Source organism: Gymnogyps californianus, chromosome 3 (assembly GCF_018139145.2).
Source record: "Gymnogyps californianus isolate 813 chromosome 3, ASM1813914v2, whole genome shotgun sequence".
NCBI lineage: Eukaryota > Metazoa > Chordata > Aves > Accipitriformes > Cathartidae > Gymnogyps > Gymnogyps californianus.
This window is the reverse complement of record NC_059473.1, coordinates 62,508,931-62,527,195: the sequence shown is the minus strand read 5'-3', so window position 1 is coordinate 62,527,195 and position 18,265 is coordinate 62,508,931. Positions and strand designations below refer to the sequence as shown.

Here is an 18,265-nt window from a genome sequence, read left to right as displayed (position 1 = left end):
GTTAATACTCCAGATTTTCACTTAATTGAAATGAGCAACACTTGTATGGACAAACAGCTATTTAAAAGTGGCATATGATATTAGCATGCAACTTTATTACCATTAAACTTTTTTCTTTTTTAGCTTTTAGTTTGCCATTCAAAGAACAAAGCCTTGGGAATTCCTCTTAAGAATCAGGCTTTTTGGCACAGATAAATTTTTTTTGCTAAATTATTTCTAGACTAACTTAAATCAGTTGCTTAAAAACAGGCCAAGAATAATAAAAGGCATCCATATAGAGTGCTGAAATCTGCTACGTATTAACTATCTGGAACACAATAACTGAGATTCACCCAGTGCCTTGTTATAATCTACTTCTGAAGTACTGCCGATGTTCAATGTCTTAATATTAAAATAACGATGAAGCAACTATAGAAAGATTTGGCCACCCACTGCTCTACGTACAAACGCCTCAAAATGCTCTTAAATTGCAGTTGCAAATTAAAAATTTAAGGAACTCAGATCAGAGGGAAAAGAAACCATCTAGAACAAGTCTAGAAGAATCCCAGGACTCCATTCTATTCCTTGCCTCCTAAAAGAAATGCTGAACAACTTAAATCTAAACAGCAGTTGTGAAACTAATTACTTTAATCTATTCTTCTTGCACTTAAATGCTTTCTCTTGAAATATGTTAAACTCATACTTAGATAGGAATTTCTGCCTCGTATGTACAAGCAGATTTCCTTTTAAAAGGCAGGTCAACTTCTTGTGAGTTTCTGTAAGCCCTCCACACAACCCACAAACAAGAAATATGACATTAATGTCACAATTTTAATCCTGCCACTAAGATCTGAATTGAAGCAATAAAACCCAAGAATTTATTGTCAAGATGCTGACTGAGAAATATTGCTATGAGAAGCCCATTTATATATAGGCAATCTATTTATGAAGCTGACGAATATCAACAATTTCAGGTTCTTGGAGACTGATGACACTACTGGTACACAATCTGCAGTAAACAGTGAAGGAAATCTGAGAATCAATGAGGCACACTGAGGGCTAACATCTAAAGTGACAGTAACATTGTTAGTATACAAAATTGCTATTTAATATCTGGCAGCATGCAATTACTCTTTCATTCCATAAATGACGTTTTTCCTACGAGAAAGTAATGAGAAAAATGCTTAGAACTGGTTTATCTTTGCTCTTCTCGTATGTACAATAGCCATAATTGTGCACAACACATTTAATCTTGCATTACATGGAGTAAAAATTGAGATTTCCAGGGGAGAAAGATTTTTTGAAGGAGGAGAGAAATCAAATATACAAAATTGAGAGGTTACATTATTTCTGAATTTCATCAAAATATGAGAATATCAAGGCGGTTTTGTGTGTGGTTTTGTGTTTTTTTTGTTTGGTTGGGTTTTTTTGTTTTTAAGTTAGCTTTACTAGGATAAAAAGCCACTATTAACTACGGCTTTTGTTCCCAAATTTGTCCTCCACTTCTGGAAGCTCCTGATGTGGCATGGAGCTTCTACTGACTTTATCCAAAATTGCTGAGAATAGGCAATGAGTTTGACAATGCTTTTTGCCTTGGGGTTCTTCTTCAGTAGCTGGCCTAACTCTAGAACACTAGAAAGAAAATGTGCAGAAAAGCTCAGTCTCTCTCAGCACAGGGCTAATAGACAGTAAGATTCAGACAAGTCCTTCCCATCTCTCCTATGGATATGCCACACTCAAATTTTACTTTCGATACAATGGCTCTCTGACCCTCAGACACTGACATTATTACCACTAACCTTATACATGTTTACTCTGCCTTTACTTCTCCCAACAGCTTGTCTTAGAACATTTCAATTTGTACCCCACTTAGCACAGCACCTCTTCCAAAGTAGTACTTTGACAGCGACAGAGATGCCAGTAGCACCAAACTGTCATACCTTCCGAGTACTTTACAAATATTACAAGGACTGTTTCCTTTGTCCCCTGTTCAAATAATCCCAACAAGAATACTCTTGCTTTCCTGTTCCTGTTTTTCACTCTGTGATGCAACGTTTTAGGATGCAGGATGGGAAGGCCGGAGAACACTAGAGAAAGATTACTTAACTAGTAACTGTGGACACCTGCATCTACACACATACTCCTGGACTGCCACCAGCCAGTAACTCAATTCTCAATCATTAAAACAACATCTATTTGACATTTGAATTAGAGATAGTCACCCCTCACTCTCTTCTTAAACTACAAAACCAGACTGGGAACACTGAGGTAGAAGGGAAGGTGGAAGAAAACCAGGTCACAGAGAAGCCTTGGAACAATCGGTGTATTTTTATTTTATGATGTGTAACCCAATGAAGAAATAACCTTCAGTGGTCTCTGTGCATTTTCATCAGTGAGAACACCATTAACAGCACTTTGAATGGAAAGTAGGCCCAAGACGAACTATCAGATTTGAACTAGCTGGTGAAGTCTAATGTGTTATGTTTAGTATGAAGACCTAACTTGAATTCCTGTGGCTGCTTTATATCCTTTCTCCTCTAGCTTGAATATCTTACCAACACATTGATAACTTGTTGAAAATTATCTCATTTCCTGTGGGAGAAAAGTCACCCCCTCACTTTAAGCTACAAATGTAAGTGTAAGAAATAGTCTAGATAACATCTGAGTAGCTTGTACTTTTCAATAACTATACAAATGTGGGTTTACTCACAGAGAACTAAATTTTCAACTAACTTCATAAACTAGCAAGAGCTCTCCTTACCACCAATTTGTGATGAAGCAAATCCAGAAGGTGAGTACAATTTTGGCAGTAAGATAAAATGCTGTAGAGCTCTTCCCTCCCTGAATGATCACATCCAGGTAAGAATAATCCTTAACTTGTAACAAGGCCAATTATCAACAGTTACTGAAGCAGTAACTAGGAGACAAAGGACTATTCAGTCCCCTGCAAGCACAGTAAATATCTTAGGACTCTAAGGATGAAAGTCAACTGTTAGCACAGTAGACATGTTCCACTTCTGTCCATGAAGTTTTCTGGTTCTTGATTTCATGAACTGCAGCAAAATCTCTCCCAACAAGGAAAAGAAGGAAGTGTGGCTTAGGGCTGCAAGTTCTCATACATATTCAGACATCAGAACAGAAATTTGATGTAATGCCAAAGAAAGCTAACAGACATCCTATGACTGAACAGAAGACCTCAGATTTTTTTACTATTTTGAAATCATTATTTGGATACTACCAATATAAATGCTCTGCTTTGCTTCCAGTCCAAACAGGCTACAAAAGGTAATAAAAAATAATTTCTAGCCCCTATTCTGACATGCCACTCAACTATCATTTGAGGTGGGGAACTGGTTCTTCCTCCCAAGTTTGTCACCATGGGCATCCTTCTAGCAGCTGAAGCTGTAGTGCAAAATGAGCTGAAAAGGTAAAAGTATGAAGTTTGGGGTTTTTTTTTCCCCCCTCTTGTGACTATAGGAACAGAAGGCTTTCATCTCATATACAGTTCTGTTTCCTACAAGGGGTTCAGTCATCCACTGTATTATTCTATGAAGACTGAGCCAGATCAGAGATGAAAGTCAGAACTGGGACATAGCATGATTTTTAAACAGCTTTATCTTAAACTATTAAATCAAAGACACCTGGAAGACTTGAGAGACTCAGGTTTTAATAGAATTGACTCCGACATTTAAGGATGAGACCTGAACTAACTACAAACTTCATTCTACACAGGTGATCAATGTCTGTCACTGAACTTTTAATTCCTGATATTGAAGTAAAATACATGCACCCTTCGGGGCTCTCTTTACAAAAAGGCTTGAAGAAAGATGGTAACAAGCTTTGGCTTCTGATTTCGTATGTGTAACCACACTGAGCTAGTCATGACAGTACCTCAGAGTCCAGCTACTTATGAAGCATCACTAACACTATCCTAACTGAATTACCGGACAACACAGTAGCAAAAAAAACTTGTAAAATCCAAATTCTTTTGCTCTGTTGAGATGAGAACAGGTTTTCTTCCTCAAGAAATTGAGAACTACAGCTATAAGTTATGCTTAAGACTTCTGATACAAGACAAGGTGTAAGATTTTTAAAAAACAACAATTGAGTCTTATCTAATTATTCTACAGCCCAATTCATTACAGAAAGCACTATTTAATTTTGTTCATGGTGGGAGTATGATGATACTATGGAGTGTCTTTACTATGCATGTCAGAATCTTCCTCTTTAAACACATCTTCTCCAAACAAAAAAAATATGTTTTGATTTTTGTCCTTCTGGTTTAAGGTAACATCAGTTTATTATTAGACCCATCAGAAACATTTTCACACTTGAGGTTCCATGCTTCCAGTGGACAACCCCATCACCCTCAAACAATGTTTCACATAATGTGAAATACAACCAGAGACCTGGGTTCTTATTTTTCTTGCATCACAAGTGAAATAGCATAGTCCTGCCTTAAATACTACTGAAATAATATCACATACTTGCAAATTACCTGATTTCTCAAGAACATCTTGCATTGGAATCAAGATTTGATCTTAAAATCAATCTTGATTTTAAGAAAAGTAACCAACAGTCTATCGGGTTCTACCTAAATGTCAGCAGAACATTATTTTTCTACAAAATACTGTCCTTAAAAAGTAGGCTCAAGAGAGGGAAAAAGAATGACGAACTGTCTACAACAGCTGAAATTCAAAGGAATAATTAATCATCTGCAGTGCAAAAGAAACCACTCACAGTGAATCAGGATGATGATTTTTGTTAAACTAATATATGAAAATCCACTCTATCCTTCGCATTGGCAGAGTAGACAATCCTTCTATAACAGACACACTATGAATATGTTTCAGTATGGAATATAAAATTGGTGAATATTGAGCTAGTTCAGAAATATTTTCAGACTACTACTGAAAAATTTATCGATTAGACATCACAGGGAAAGCATTGCCAAACTATTAACACGGTATTACAACTTCATTTTTAAAAGGACAATATTGAACTCTTCAGCAGTAGGAATAGTTTGCATACTTTCCTGGAGTCCTTGACTTCGTAAGTTAGAAAAACTTCACAAGTTAGAAATCAGCTACCAGACAAACTTGTATTTCAGCTTGCAAGAAAAGCAAATCAACTAAACTACGCAAGAAAAAAATTAAGAAATTGACTGCTGAAAAATCACAGTGCCTGGACTGAACCCTTAGAAGTGATTATATATGCAGTGAGCAGTCTAATAATCTTTATTTTTTAATTCTAAATTGACTGGCACTTACTAGCAAACAACATTCAGGATGCTAGCATAAACCTCTGCATACAACCCATTTCACTTCTAAAATAAGTTTTATTTCCTTATCCAACCAATCCTAACAACAGAATCCCTGGTCCTCCATGGATGCTTATAACTACAGAATGACGATAAATTAAAAGGTAACAGATTAATTTTGGAATATCACAACAAATAAACCAACCAACCACAGTTCAATCTGAAACTACGGCCTACAAAATGCAACATATTGTTTAGCAGTATCATCAAAACCAGAATGTGAATTAGAATTGCTCCGCTGTTCCCGAATTTATTAAGTCTATCAGATATCAGAAAAGAAAACAGAGCTTTTTGAAATATGAGATATTAAGGGGGAAAGCTTTTTAAATCTGAGCACAGCGATACAACAACATGGAGGGTCTTCATGTTAAATGAAGAACAATAAAGGATGAAAACCTTTACTGAAACAAGTGGTTCTACCTTGACAGATTGAAGATACAGTAGCTTCAGTTATGTTTACATAAACTTTAAAGAAAGCAAAAAAATGTTAAGAGAATTAGTTGTTCTGACAATTCATCTAATCTACCAGAAACATAATTCAAACAAACAATACATTATCTGCTGCTTTCCTTTGAGCTTCCCACATTTTTGGGCATACTGCCAGTTCCTACACAATTTCAATAGGATGTCAGTTTTGTATTAGAAAACTTTCCACTAGGGAACTTTCATACTCTCTTTCCCTCCCTCCAAACTCTAAGCATTTCCCATACTACACTAAGAAATGGATCTGCCATATGCAAGACCACAGGTTCCACAGTGCTGCCATCAACATGAACATTTGAATCTGCAAGGAAGTTTCCAGGATTGGCAAATACAAAGATAAACTGCCCTAAACTCATTTAATATACTTATTTAAGAATGTCACAACTTTGGGTTATAGCTGAAGCATAACAGAAGACATTTATACCTGGTTGTGCTTCACTAAATGGAGCCCAAAAAGGCCCAGGTCCAGCAAGAGGTCGTTCATTATTCCCTCCGCTGGGATGGCGGTTGTGCTTCCTCCATGTATGTGGAGAGGTTGGTGGGGATTGCTGTGGTGAAACAACTGGAGATGTGGACTCCTAATAAAACAAAGGAACCTTTTAAGTTTTTTACTAAATAACTAAATACATAAAAGCCTATCTAAAATCATTATTTCTAGGAACAACCATCACTGCAGTTAAAGTCTCATTTTAGAGTGAAAATTTTAGTACTTATTAAAATGAGGGAACAGGAGAAGTCAGGTACAGTATGACTGAGACTGGACACATTTACTTCAAACAATGTCATCTAATATATTTTTAACTTGGCATTCTTAAGACAACAGCAATGCCAAGCTAAATGACTTGTCTACAAAGGAAACCAGATTATAAGACTCACTTTCACTTGTGATAAAAGTTACATTTGAACCCAGGTCTCAAAAGAAAAGATTACTTACTGTACAACTGATTATTATACCTAATTTTCATCAAGTGATTCACAATCAGTTACTTTCATTTAAAAAGCAAACAAAAATTAAACACTGAAAAAAAAATCACTAGACAGGCCACATAATTTTTTTTAATATGCAAAAACATAGATGTAATTTTTTCAAAGAATGATGCATCTAGGATATACTTCTCTGCTGTACAAATTACAAGGTAGTTTTGCCCTGATGTTAAGGTTCAAGCTTCTCTTTAATCTTATATTGTACTATATTCTCCCTGAACAGGTAGGAAAACAGAGAATCACACATGCAATTTCTACCTGGCATCAGTTCTCATGAGACATTCAGATTACTAGATTATTCCATTTCAAATAAAATACACAGGAAAAATAATTTATATTTGTCCTGGTTTCAGCCGGGACAGTGTTAACTCTTCTTAGTAGCTCTTCTTAGTAGCTGGTACAGTGCTGTGTTTTGGATTTAGTGTGAGAATAATGTTGATAACACGCTGATGTTTTAGCTGTTGCTACATAGCGCTTATCCTAAGCCAAGGACTTTTTAGTTTCCCATGCTCTGCCAGCAAGCAGGTGTGCAAGAAGCTGGGAGGGAGCAGAGCCGGGGCAGCTGACCCGAACCAGCCAAAGGGATATTCCATACCATGGAGCGTCATGCCCAGTATATAAACGGGGGGGAGTTGGCCGGGCGGCGCGGATCACAGCTCTGGCATCGGTCAGCGGGTGGTGAGCAACTGCATTGTGCATCACTGGGATTCTTTCCTTCCCCCCCCCCCCCCCCCCTTTTTTGTTATATTCCTTTTCATTACTATTAGTATTAGTATTATTGTATTTCATTATTATTATTGTTAATTTTATATTTTACTTTAGTTATTAAACTGTTCTTATCTCAACCCATGATTTCTGCCTTCTTTCCCAATTCTTCTCCCCATCCCACCTGGAGCAGGGGGAGGGGGACGGGGAGCGAGGGAGTGGCTGTGTGGTGCTTGGCTTCTGACTGGGGTTAAACCACAACAATATTGTGCAGAGTAAAGTATTTATATAGTAGAAAGTAATTTCCTCCCTATATCCAGATCTTCTGAAATTCCTGTTTGCCAGATCTCCCAATTTGAACTAAACTGTATTAGTGAAAATAAGTACAAGAACGCAAAGGCAAAGCTTGAACTCCAAGTTTCCTGAAAAGCAAGAACAAAGCTAAAAATCTCAAAACTTGTTTCAGCAGTAGACCAAAAAAAAAGTTCGGTACTCTATGTTAACTACTGTTAACATACTATCAAGTACCAACAGCCAGACTGAGTGTAGGCTTACAGAAGATTCCCAAAACTGAACTGGTTTACTTTGCCCAATATTCAAAGGTCATTATGCTTTTTAATCAATATTACATCTGCAAAAGTCTAAAAGGCAGTGAGAAAAAGCCATAAAAAAGCTTTTCTCCAAGCAAGGTACATACTAAAACTACACACATCCTAAGAAAAAAGTTTTAGGGCCATGATGACTGGTTACTTTCTAATGTGTTGATGTAAACTTTCACCTTTCTTCCCCTCTGATTTTCATACTTCCTGGGATACATGGCCAGCCTGGTTGATTCTGCAACCGAGATATTTTCTGAAAGTTCTGACCATTGAGTCAGATTTCCTTAAACAGGTTCCCAGGCCACAAGATTTAGAATTTTCCATTCAAAGCATTTAAATGACGCCCATAAGAGTATTACGAAGTGGCTGGGAGCAGTACTAATTCACTTCAGCTTTTAATTCAGGGACCAGCTGACCACACAGTCAAAGTCACTGTTTTTCCACAGTACCTCCACCAGTTCAAGATTTTCTTGTTGCAGTTACATGCCTTTCTGAAATTTGCCTGAAGATTCCTCCTCTTAGCATCTTACTTGACAAGAAATTTATTTTAGATGACAATACATTCTTACCCTTACAGGTACACGGGGGCAAGAGGGGAAGTTGTCAGGGTATCCAGAGTGCCACTTGCAGGGTGGAAGCTAGAACTGAGGTTGAATGGTTAGTCTGCTTAGCACAGTGCAACAGGTGTTAGGAGAACCATGATGATGCATCACTGAAATCAATGAAAAGCTTCCTCTTCTATTTGCATTTATACAAGCCATCTTATCAAACAAGATTTGAAGGATGTTTGAATTTTTAGACAAACTACCATGAGTAAACCTAGGGAAAGCTATGCCTGGTCACAGATACTATTCATTTAGTCCAGTACTGTTACTCTGATAAGTCAGATGGTCCAGAAAGACACAGAAGAAAACCTGAGGCAGACAAACATATGACAGTCTACCTAAAGGAAATCACTCACTACTTCTAGTAACTGCATGTGAACATTACAACTCTTGACACATAGTCCTCGTGAAGCAGCCTTGCCCCAATGAAGCTGCCAACTGTGGCTATTCAGTAAGCCTCCATCTAACATTTGGCCTTATGCTCAAGGCATAGGAAGAAATTGTAAATATGATCCTCAACTTCAATTCTTCTAAATGTTTACTTTACATGTTGTTCATGTGATTCTGTAAAGCATGTAATAACGGTAATCAGATCATCAGAAGTACAAGCATAATAAATAATTAACTTTGTTCTCAATGTTCCAGTCAACATTGTATCAGAATTCTGAACGTTTACAGATTTCCCACAATTGATTTGGAGCTTCAGCTTATGGACTCCAAAATTATTAAACAGCAAAAGCATGTCACCAACTCTGATGTCAAAAAGCTTCCAGAGGAGGGACAAGCCACATCTTCAGCTTTACTGTCATTACAAGACACAATTTCCAAAACAGTTTAAACCAAATTTAGATGGCATTACTCTGGCACCGTCTTTCCCTCGTGCAATCCCAGTCACTCGCATATACCACTCATGGCATTCATTGATCTAGCTTACTAGAAGCTTAGGAGAGCTAAACTCCTTAATTATTTTTAAAAAATATGTATATGTGTGTATATGTATTTATACACACACAAATATATAAGCGTGTACACACACATATATATAAAAAATGGCTTAGCCAAAACACTGATGGCTCGATGCAAGTGTAAAGAAGGAAGATGCAAGCCAGAAAAGACTGGGGAGGAGGCAGGACTATAGAAACATTGACTCTCATTCAAAAACAGTCATGGGAAAACACAGTGAGTACGGATTTCCTGAAAGTGCAATTACATACAGGTTCATTCACCCCTTATATATAGGTTAACATCAACTATGTATCTGCCTGTGCAGTGGGTAAGAAGTAGTCATTTTCATATACTCATGCCTAGAAAACATGGTTTATTGCACGCAGTTTCCACTTCAATTTTGCATTGAGCTTCACAAACAGAGGCAGTATATTCATTAGAACTACTTCTGGTCCTCAACTGCAACATACACTCTCATAAACTGAGAGTGTTTTGAGAGTTTATGAGAGTGTATGCTGCAGCTGAGGAAGCTGGGTTGTTCACTTTCATCTGTCCAATGTTCTAATAAAAGAAACTAATTCTGAAAGCCTGAAATATCCGGGATCAGATTTTTCTGAGACTATTAGGTTACAGAACCTAACTTAATTGTTCTTCAAAATCCTAACATGTAACAACTACAACAGTTTGCCTAATTTGGGTTACTGATAACTCAGCGATTTTGAATTTCACCAATTTTAACAGAAGTTGCCCACTTAACCTCTTTGGGAACTTTGACAATTCTAGTAACCATCTGCATACTGTAGTTGATATATCATTTATTAGATCAGCTACTATTAAAATCTTATTTTGATAAACTGTTTTAGCACTTTCAATGCAATTATATTTAAACATTTAAAACACTAGCTTTTAATTTCTCTCCAAACAAACCTCAATAAAAATCAAAGCAATTACAACGTTCTGGTTTTTACTATCTTAAGACATTTATTTTTCCTCTTTACATTATTCCAGAAAACAGATCTGAACAAAAGCATGTTGACATAGTTAATAACTATTTAACTTTTTCATGTTAAATCAAACTGCTAAGAACATTCTTCTCAATAACTAATCAAAAAATAAGGTTATAGCTAACAGGCAAAAATTAAGTAATCCATCTCAATTTTTTTTTAAAAAGTCACATTAAAAAAAATTATAAAAAAGCATGACTTTTGTCAAACTGGAATTACAAAAACCAAGACACTATGAAGAACTCAGAACTTGGACTTTTTTTGGACTGACAAGCAGTTACTAAAAATAGCATGTTAATTAAAAAAGGTGATATAATATATGGCTCTAAAAGAAGAACCTTAGTGAAGATAAGTCAAACAAACTGGCGTTAGGCAACACAATACTATGCTAAAGCAACTCTGGAGGGATCTCAACCTCAAAAGGGCATTGCAAGCATACATGAGTCAAATGAGATTATAAACCTTTTCCTGGATCTCACACCTCAGGCCAGAAGAAAGCCTCCTAAGGAGAATTCCAGAGACAATGAAGCCAGACATGGTATCCGAAGGGTAGCTCTAAGGGTGTTGTGATCCAGGTCCTGATACCACACAGCCTGCATAAGAGTCAGGGAACAGATCCATCAAGAAGAAAGATTATGCTAGAGATGGTAATTGCATTGCAGAACCCGTTTTTGTAATCAACTAGCATTCATACTGAAGAACAAAATAGTCCAAGGTTCAATGTGAACTTCTCCACATGCAGCACTACACCTTTTTAGAGAGGGCATGTGTGGTTCAGCCAATTACAAACTTGTTAGTCTGACCTCAACAGTTTGAAAGGTTTTAGACTAGGTTTTGAAGAAAATAGTAATTAAAAAACCAGAGACAAATGGAAAAGGGATCAATCACAGCATGGGAAATTTTACTTTAGTTGGCTGATACTATTTTTGTGATTTTCTGCACAAAGGAACTGCACTACATTTAAGCTGAACCTTAGCATACTTCAGTGGGGTGCTACAGAAGATAATTCCAACAATGTGGAGATTAATACAAGAATCTAAGGTGCAAAAGCACTGGCTACAGAAGGAGCAAAGCTGGACTGTATTAGAATGGGAACTATGGGATTGAAGGGAAGTTTCTAATAATGCTCCTGAATGACTGATTTGGAGAATGATCTAATTTGATACTTTAGGTAACTGATTATGCACACTAAATAGCATGCTGATGAATTCTGACAACAAATGTAGGGAGGCAGATGGATGGATTCCTTTCAGGACATAGGTAACAGTGAACTATCAGGTTTTAAAATAGAAAATACAGTTTCTTGCATAGTGGAAATTGATTCTCATTATGCATTTTGGTATTAATCAGCTGAAAACAGAAGACTGGATGCACAGGTCAACTATCAGACCACTACAGTATGTCAAATATGACATATTTGCTTTATTCACAGCTGCTAAGGTATATGAGGTGAGAGATGTCAAGCAGAAGTAGGGAAGTAACCTACAAAATAGTATTAACACTGGTGAGATCTCATTTGGAACAAGAAATACAAATCTAGTAAAATATTTTCAATAAGAACAAATTCAAATTGGATCAAAGGCAGAGAAAGATTATGAGGATTACTGGTAACTACTTTATTGAACGGAACTGAGACTATGGATTGTTTTGTCAAGCAAAACAAAGCTAAGGGGTAATACAATGGTTTTCTAGTAAATACTGGTGGCATTCTGCAGCAAATACTAAGGACAAAGCTGTTAAAAGAACAGGTATTACCTGACTGGAGTAAAGTTAAGTAGGAATTCCCACCATATTCCCACTAATATCCCACTATATTCCTACTAAGGCTCTGGAATAGTTTTCTCCAATATGGCCAATGTGGATAAAAGGCTGCGATTTCAAGAGAGAACCCTGATTATTTTTTAAAAACTCATTATCTAATACAATTTCTCATGATAATAGAGGGTTAGACTCAATGACACAAGAGGTTTTTTCCAGTTCTGTGCTCCTAAACAATTTATTTAATACCAGATATATTTTACCTGGAATTACCTGTTCAATCTACAAAACAGAAGCGAACAGAAATGGACTACTGGTAAAACCTCAAAGGAAAGTCACACACTTCTCACATAGTTAAAAAAAAAGTTGAAATGATCAAATGTTGACTGCTACAGGTGCCAAATTTGAGCTGTCCCCTCCTAAGGCTGCACTGATACGGCAATAAATCAGTATAGTCTAGAGCACTAGTATTATTCTTAATGCACACATAGGTAGATGAGTACCTGCAGATTTACCTTTTATTTTCACCTGGATATAGCAAGGTTCAGCCTATGAGCATTTGCCAGATGCATGTTTTTCAGCTGTTAGAGCCTCAACATCTATTGAAACTAGCTACCCCCCTTTCCTGGAAAAGGTGGCAAGCCAGGTGAAAGTATCCTAAAGCAGTACCTGATCAACACCTGGATCACACTTAAAGACACTGGAAAAAGTATTTGCTTTTTGGCTTTAACAAAACACAAAGCATCCAAAGGCAATATCTAACAGACTGATATTGAGAACATTTAGTTGCTTGTAAGCTACTTTCAGAAGACAGAAAACACTTCCTTATCTCAACATTGCTGCTTCTTCTAAGAAACTGTTTTCAGTACATTTGTCTTATTCCTTTTAAAAAAAGCAGCCAAAAAAGCTTCCCTCTACAATGACAGCTCCTAATTCTACTAGGAGGATTTCTTTTAAAAAAGCACAAGAACTCAACAGAATCTAGATTCTCAAGATTGGCCTAAATTAACATTTTGAGTAGCACACCTGCTACTACCAAGGTATAGATATATGTACACCATGGTTAACATACCTATGTCAACAAAAGTACTTGTATAGATGTCACATTGTCAGCAGAAGTGTTCAAATCTACTTAGCCTATATTATTCAGGAAGAAGAAATTATGCCAGCAGGAAAAAAAAAAAATTTTCCCCCAATGTTTTATCTCCGCTAGGATGTGCAGTCAATATGCCATCTAGTGAGTGAAGGCATCTTTCATTATTTGGCTTGACTCCTAGAATCAGTTCTGCAGCTTCCATGACAGCTGGGCGTGACTTCAGTCATCATCTATTAACACTAAAAATATTAAAAAGATACAAACTTCTGGCCAGTGCTATATTTACATAATACTTAGCCATAAAAATGCCACCACAAAAATGGCTAGACATAGAAAAAAGGATGTTACTGAATTTAGCTCACGCTTACTTTAAAAGATGACCTCATTTATAGCTAACTTTGGAAACACAACCTGATTGCCATTTCCTGATGCCCTGCCTCCAAGTGAAGCTCATTGAGGGGAACTGCCAAAATAATGCATTGATAAAGTAGTAGTTCTAGCTAGGACATTTCAGTAGACAATACTCTAAGTAAAACTCTTTTACATAAATTATTTGTAATCATAATATATTAACCTATGCATGACAAATCTCACCAATATGGGAAGCTGCACATGAATGAACCCAGTTTTTAAACATAAAGATTAAGATATCTTATGATTTCATACAAATAACATTTCAGCCAGAGTATTTTATGAAATCAATGTATTTTGACGTGCCAGGTATATTATCAAAGCCAGTGAACAGTTTAAGGAAAAAAAAGAACCCCAAACTCACTAATGGAGTATTTAACAGCTACGTGACAAGCTCTAAGACTGAAATACCCAAGCTTAACTTTGACACTTAAATTCCTCCAGAAAGAACAGTGATCCCTAGGAGAATGACATGCTGTAATTTACTTCTTAGACTTCAGCTCTTCTCATCCTCATCACTGAAAGAGGTGGCATATAATGAGAATTCACAGTCTGAACCTCTTTCTAGATTTTATAAATCTGAGCGGTACCTCCAGGTAAAGACAACTGAATCAGCAATTTCTACAAAAACATGGATAAAAGCTGTATCCGTCTTTTGGAAAATAACCCAATTAGAGTATTTATGTGGTCAAGCGAGAAACCTGGGCTCAAGCCCCTTTCTCAGCTTTTTTCTAACATGGTATCCAAATCAATTAGTAGTAGACTGGGACAAGAAGGCTGCTTGAATGGATTCATTGTACAGTCAGAAATGTAGAATCAGCCACAGAAAATGCAGTTTTACAACAGGGTGCAAAATCAGACAATACTTCCCTGACGTTCTAGACCATGAACACAGCTTAAAACTGCTGGACTCAATGCTGTGTTGTCTGTTACATTTGCTCCAAGTCTGTTTTCTGGGCCAGATCTCTCAAAGGACTTATACACAGAGCTTCTTTATTCTGATGATCCCAGACAGACTTGTGTGAAAGAGAGATACCAAGCTGCTTCTATCAGCCAAGATGAAGAAATGAAATTTGGATGCTTATACACCTTTGTGAATATGTGGCTTCTTTATCCAGAACTTGAAGACCTCAAACATCAGATTTTTTTTGTTATTTTAAAGTTACACCAGTACAGATTCCTGTATCAAATTACAGCTGTTCACTAAATAAATTCAACACCATGATGGAAGCATAGAAAACACTACTTCAATCAAACTAAAACCCCACCATCAGATCAAAGAGATTTGCAATTGTTGATTTCTTCATTAAGCGCTTGGGAGCTCTCTCAAACACACCTACCCAAAACTAGACAACCACAAGATATCTTCAGATCTACTGCCAGCCCACCTTTCATTACAGTCCCCATCTCCCGTTTGGGAGAAAGGAAGTGGCAGCCAAACACTGATTACGGACAGCCTCTGCTAATTTGCTTTTTCTTTATATTGGATCAGTCTGGGCTATTCCCAGAGAGATTAATAAATGTTTATGAGTGATTCCTTGATTCCCAGAGAGATTAAGGGATGTCTGCAAGTTCCTCGATTCTTTACAAAACAAGCCCAGAAAAGAGCATACCATGGAAAAGAAAACAGGTCATTCAACAGTTATGCACAGACAAACATACACTCAGCAAAATTTAATATTTGTACTCAGTGTTCTTGCTTGTAGAAAAGACAACCAGAAAAGATTTCCCCATGGAAAGAGAGTGTAAAGACTATAAAAAAACCAAGGAATTATGAGGAGGCACAGAATTGTAAGCCTTTACAGTTTTCATTCATTCAGATATCCTGTAGCTGAAGATGAAAGAACCAGTGAGCAAAAGGAAATCAGTTTTCTCTTTATTAGAACACAATAAAAAGCTATGTGAATACTTCTGTTATCTCTGGTTCTCACTGTCTCTACTTAACAATTAAATAGCTGAACAATAAAATGTAAGGCAGAGAAAAGTAACTGTGAGATTTTAAAATTTTTTTTCCTAAATAAAGTATTTCAGATTTAAAGCTATTGGAGCATGTTGAAGGACTAGAAATCCAGTCTTCCACGGCATTCAGTACCACTGTTCCAATAACCAGGAATCCAATGTGAACTATCTAATAAACAAGGTATTAATATCATAATGATTACAACTTGATATTTGCTATCATATCTTACACATTGATTTTCTTTTCTGTCTCAATTCTTTGTCCATTACCACCAATATTTTAAACACAGATTATTAGACTTCATTAAAAATGTCTCCTACATGCAAATATTTCAGAAGCATATGTGGTCTTCATGTATAATATATATCAGTATGATTTTTTTTTAAAAAGAAATTATTATAAAAGCAACAAAGCTTAGAAACCCTATCAAATTGACACCTACGCAGCAAAGTAGTGGTTAAGAGTCCCATTTAATCTTTTAAGTTAACTTACCTGTTGATCAGTTGATGTACGTTGCTGAACAGCATCATGGCTCACAGAGCCTTTTTTGACTTGTATCCTGCCAGGTGGAGGAGGAATCACACCTGAGTATGAAGCTGGGTTATCAGCATCTGAAGAATACAAGGCTGTATGTCTTGATTCTTGTTCATTCTTTGACACAACAAATCTGGGAAGAGGGAGGTCCTTTACTGTTAAAAAAAAGAGCAGGCCATTTACTATACAGAAGTATGATGCTTTAAAAAAATGCAGTTCTATTTTGTATTTAAAATTTCACATGTGCCTCAATTACTTAAACACTGAGACTGCTGCTACAGTCAAGCCAACATCTGCCAGCTGGAAAAAAGCAAATACCCTTTCTGCATTATACTTCACGATTCTGCTACCCAAGTTCTGGTTTTGGTATACAAAGAGGACTTCACATAGCTCCGTAACAGTTTTGCAAAACAACTCTGCATTAAGTGCAGTAGCAATCAGATAATCTGGATTTAGCTCATTTTTTCTTAGTTTTGCCAACATTTAATTATTGAAGTGTGATTTTCAAAATTTATCTACCATTTCTAGCACATATATAAAATTAGAGTCTTCATACAGAATGGTTCATCCACAAAACAAATGCTAAAATACTGCAGTATATTCAACATCATCTTTTAGTGAATATAAACATGACATCAGCTCACAACAGATAATATAATCTAGTTTTATTGCAAAAATTGCAACTATTGCTTAAACACATCTGTGTACACCTTTCTACAATAAAAGCTAAATTAGCTGTTTTACTGGGATACAACTGGGAACATTCCAATATCGCCTCACTTTGTTACGAACACCTACAAAGTTTCTACAAAATGCTAGGAGGTCCTTAGCTTTATGTACCATGGTTCAGAGTAGTCTGATATAAAAATGAGGCCGTGTAAGTCTTCAATTTTTCACTGCAATATTTCTACCATTTTTCTGAATCCCAACCACAGCTTTCTTACTGGTCCACTGTGAATAAAAATAAACTGCGAATCTGCTGTACAGCTTGCTTGGAAATTATTTTTCCAACACAAAACAAATTTACAAGCATGGCTCAAATTTAATTTCTCTTGCTGACTGCTTACATCGATTACTTTTGGTATTGAAAATGAGTCAGTGCTACTACCAATTGTATTAAAATATGAGATGAACTTGCATACAATTTATTACACAAAAATTAAACATCAAACTGATTTGTATTTGAACAGTGTCATTTGAATCCATAGTATTCAACAACTATGTATCCACAGACATCTTTATGTATCCAGTATTAAAGAACAACACTCCAGTAAGAACATACATTCTTGACTTAAGCCTCTGTCACTAAGCGCAATTCAACATGCCAAACAGCTTTCCTCACAGGGAAGGAGCATGCAACACAGTCTCTTTGCTAAATTTGTGGTTACCCTTCACGTGGAAACACTGTTAAAGCAGTTCCTGATGCCTTCCTCGTTCCTAGATGCCAATTTTCACATGAGCATTGTACCCCACGTTGCACTAGGAAAGTTACTCACATAGCTAAACAGTGAACTACAGCCAGCCAAAAAGTGAAAAATTCATTGCATACAAGTGAAAATTTGTATGCTTGCAAAATGAGATACTACAGACACTAGAACACGCAACTGACAGAGGGGAAGTCTATGCAATCAGTTGTTCCAACACGAGGCTTTGGCATGAGATATCTAGCACTATTTCACAAAATAATATAGAGGGCTCAGAAGGAACACAAAATACCCTACTGTCGTCTTTAAAAACAAGACTAGATAAATATAGGTCTGTTTTGCTGTACTAAGTTTCTACATGGCCAACTGAAATCTGCCATTTTTACCTCTCTCCTCTCTGTCTACACTACAACATTTGTTACCATTCAGAAATCCCTCAATTATAAATGCGACAGCTG

The 18,265-nt window shown here is 36.5% G+C and overlaps 1 protein-coding gene across 11 annotated transcripts in view; it reads right to left on the bottom strand.

Annotated features, from left to right (window-relative positions):
• The window catches only part of REPS1 (RALBP1 associated Eps domain containing 1), a 69,711-nt gene that overhangs the window by 31,864 nt on the left and 19,582 nt on the right, over window positions 1-18,265 (bottom strand). For all 11 annotated transcript variants that reach the window (XM_050893504.1, XM_050893509.1, XM_050893506.1 and 8 more), the window contains exons 3-4: window positions 16,342-16,538; window positions 6,207-6,360 (exon numbers count right to left, since the gene is read on the bottom strand). In XM_050893504.1, the coding sequence (XP_050749461.1) occupies window positions 6,207-6,360; window positions 16,342-16,538 (351 nt within the window). The remainder of the gene's footprint in view (window positions 1-6,206; window positions 6,361-16,341; window positions 16,539-18,265) is intronic.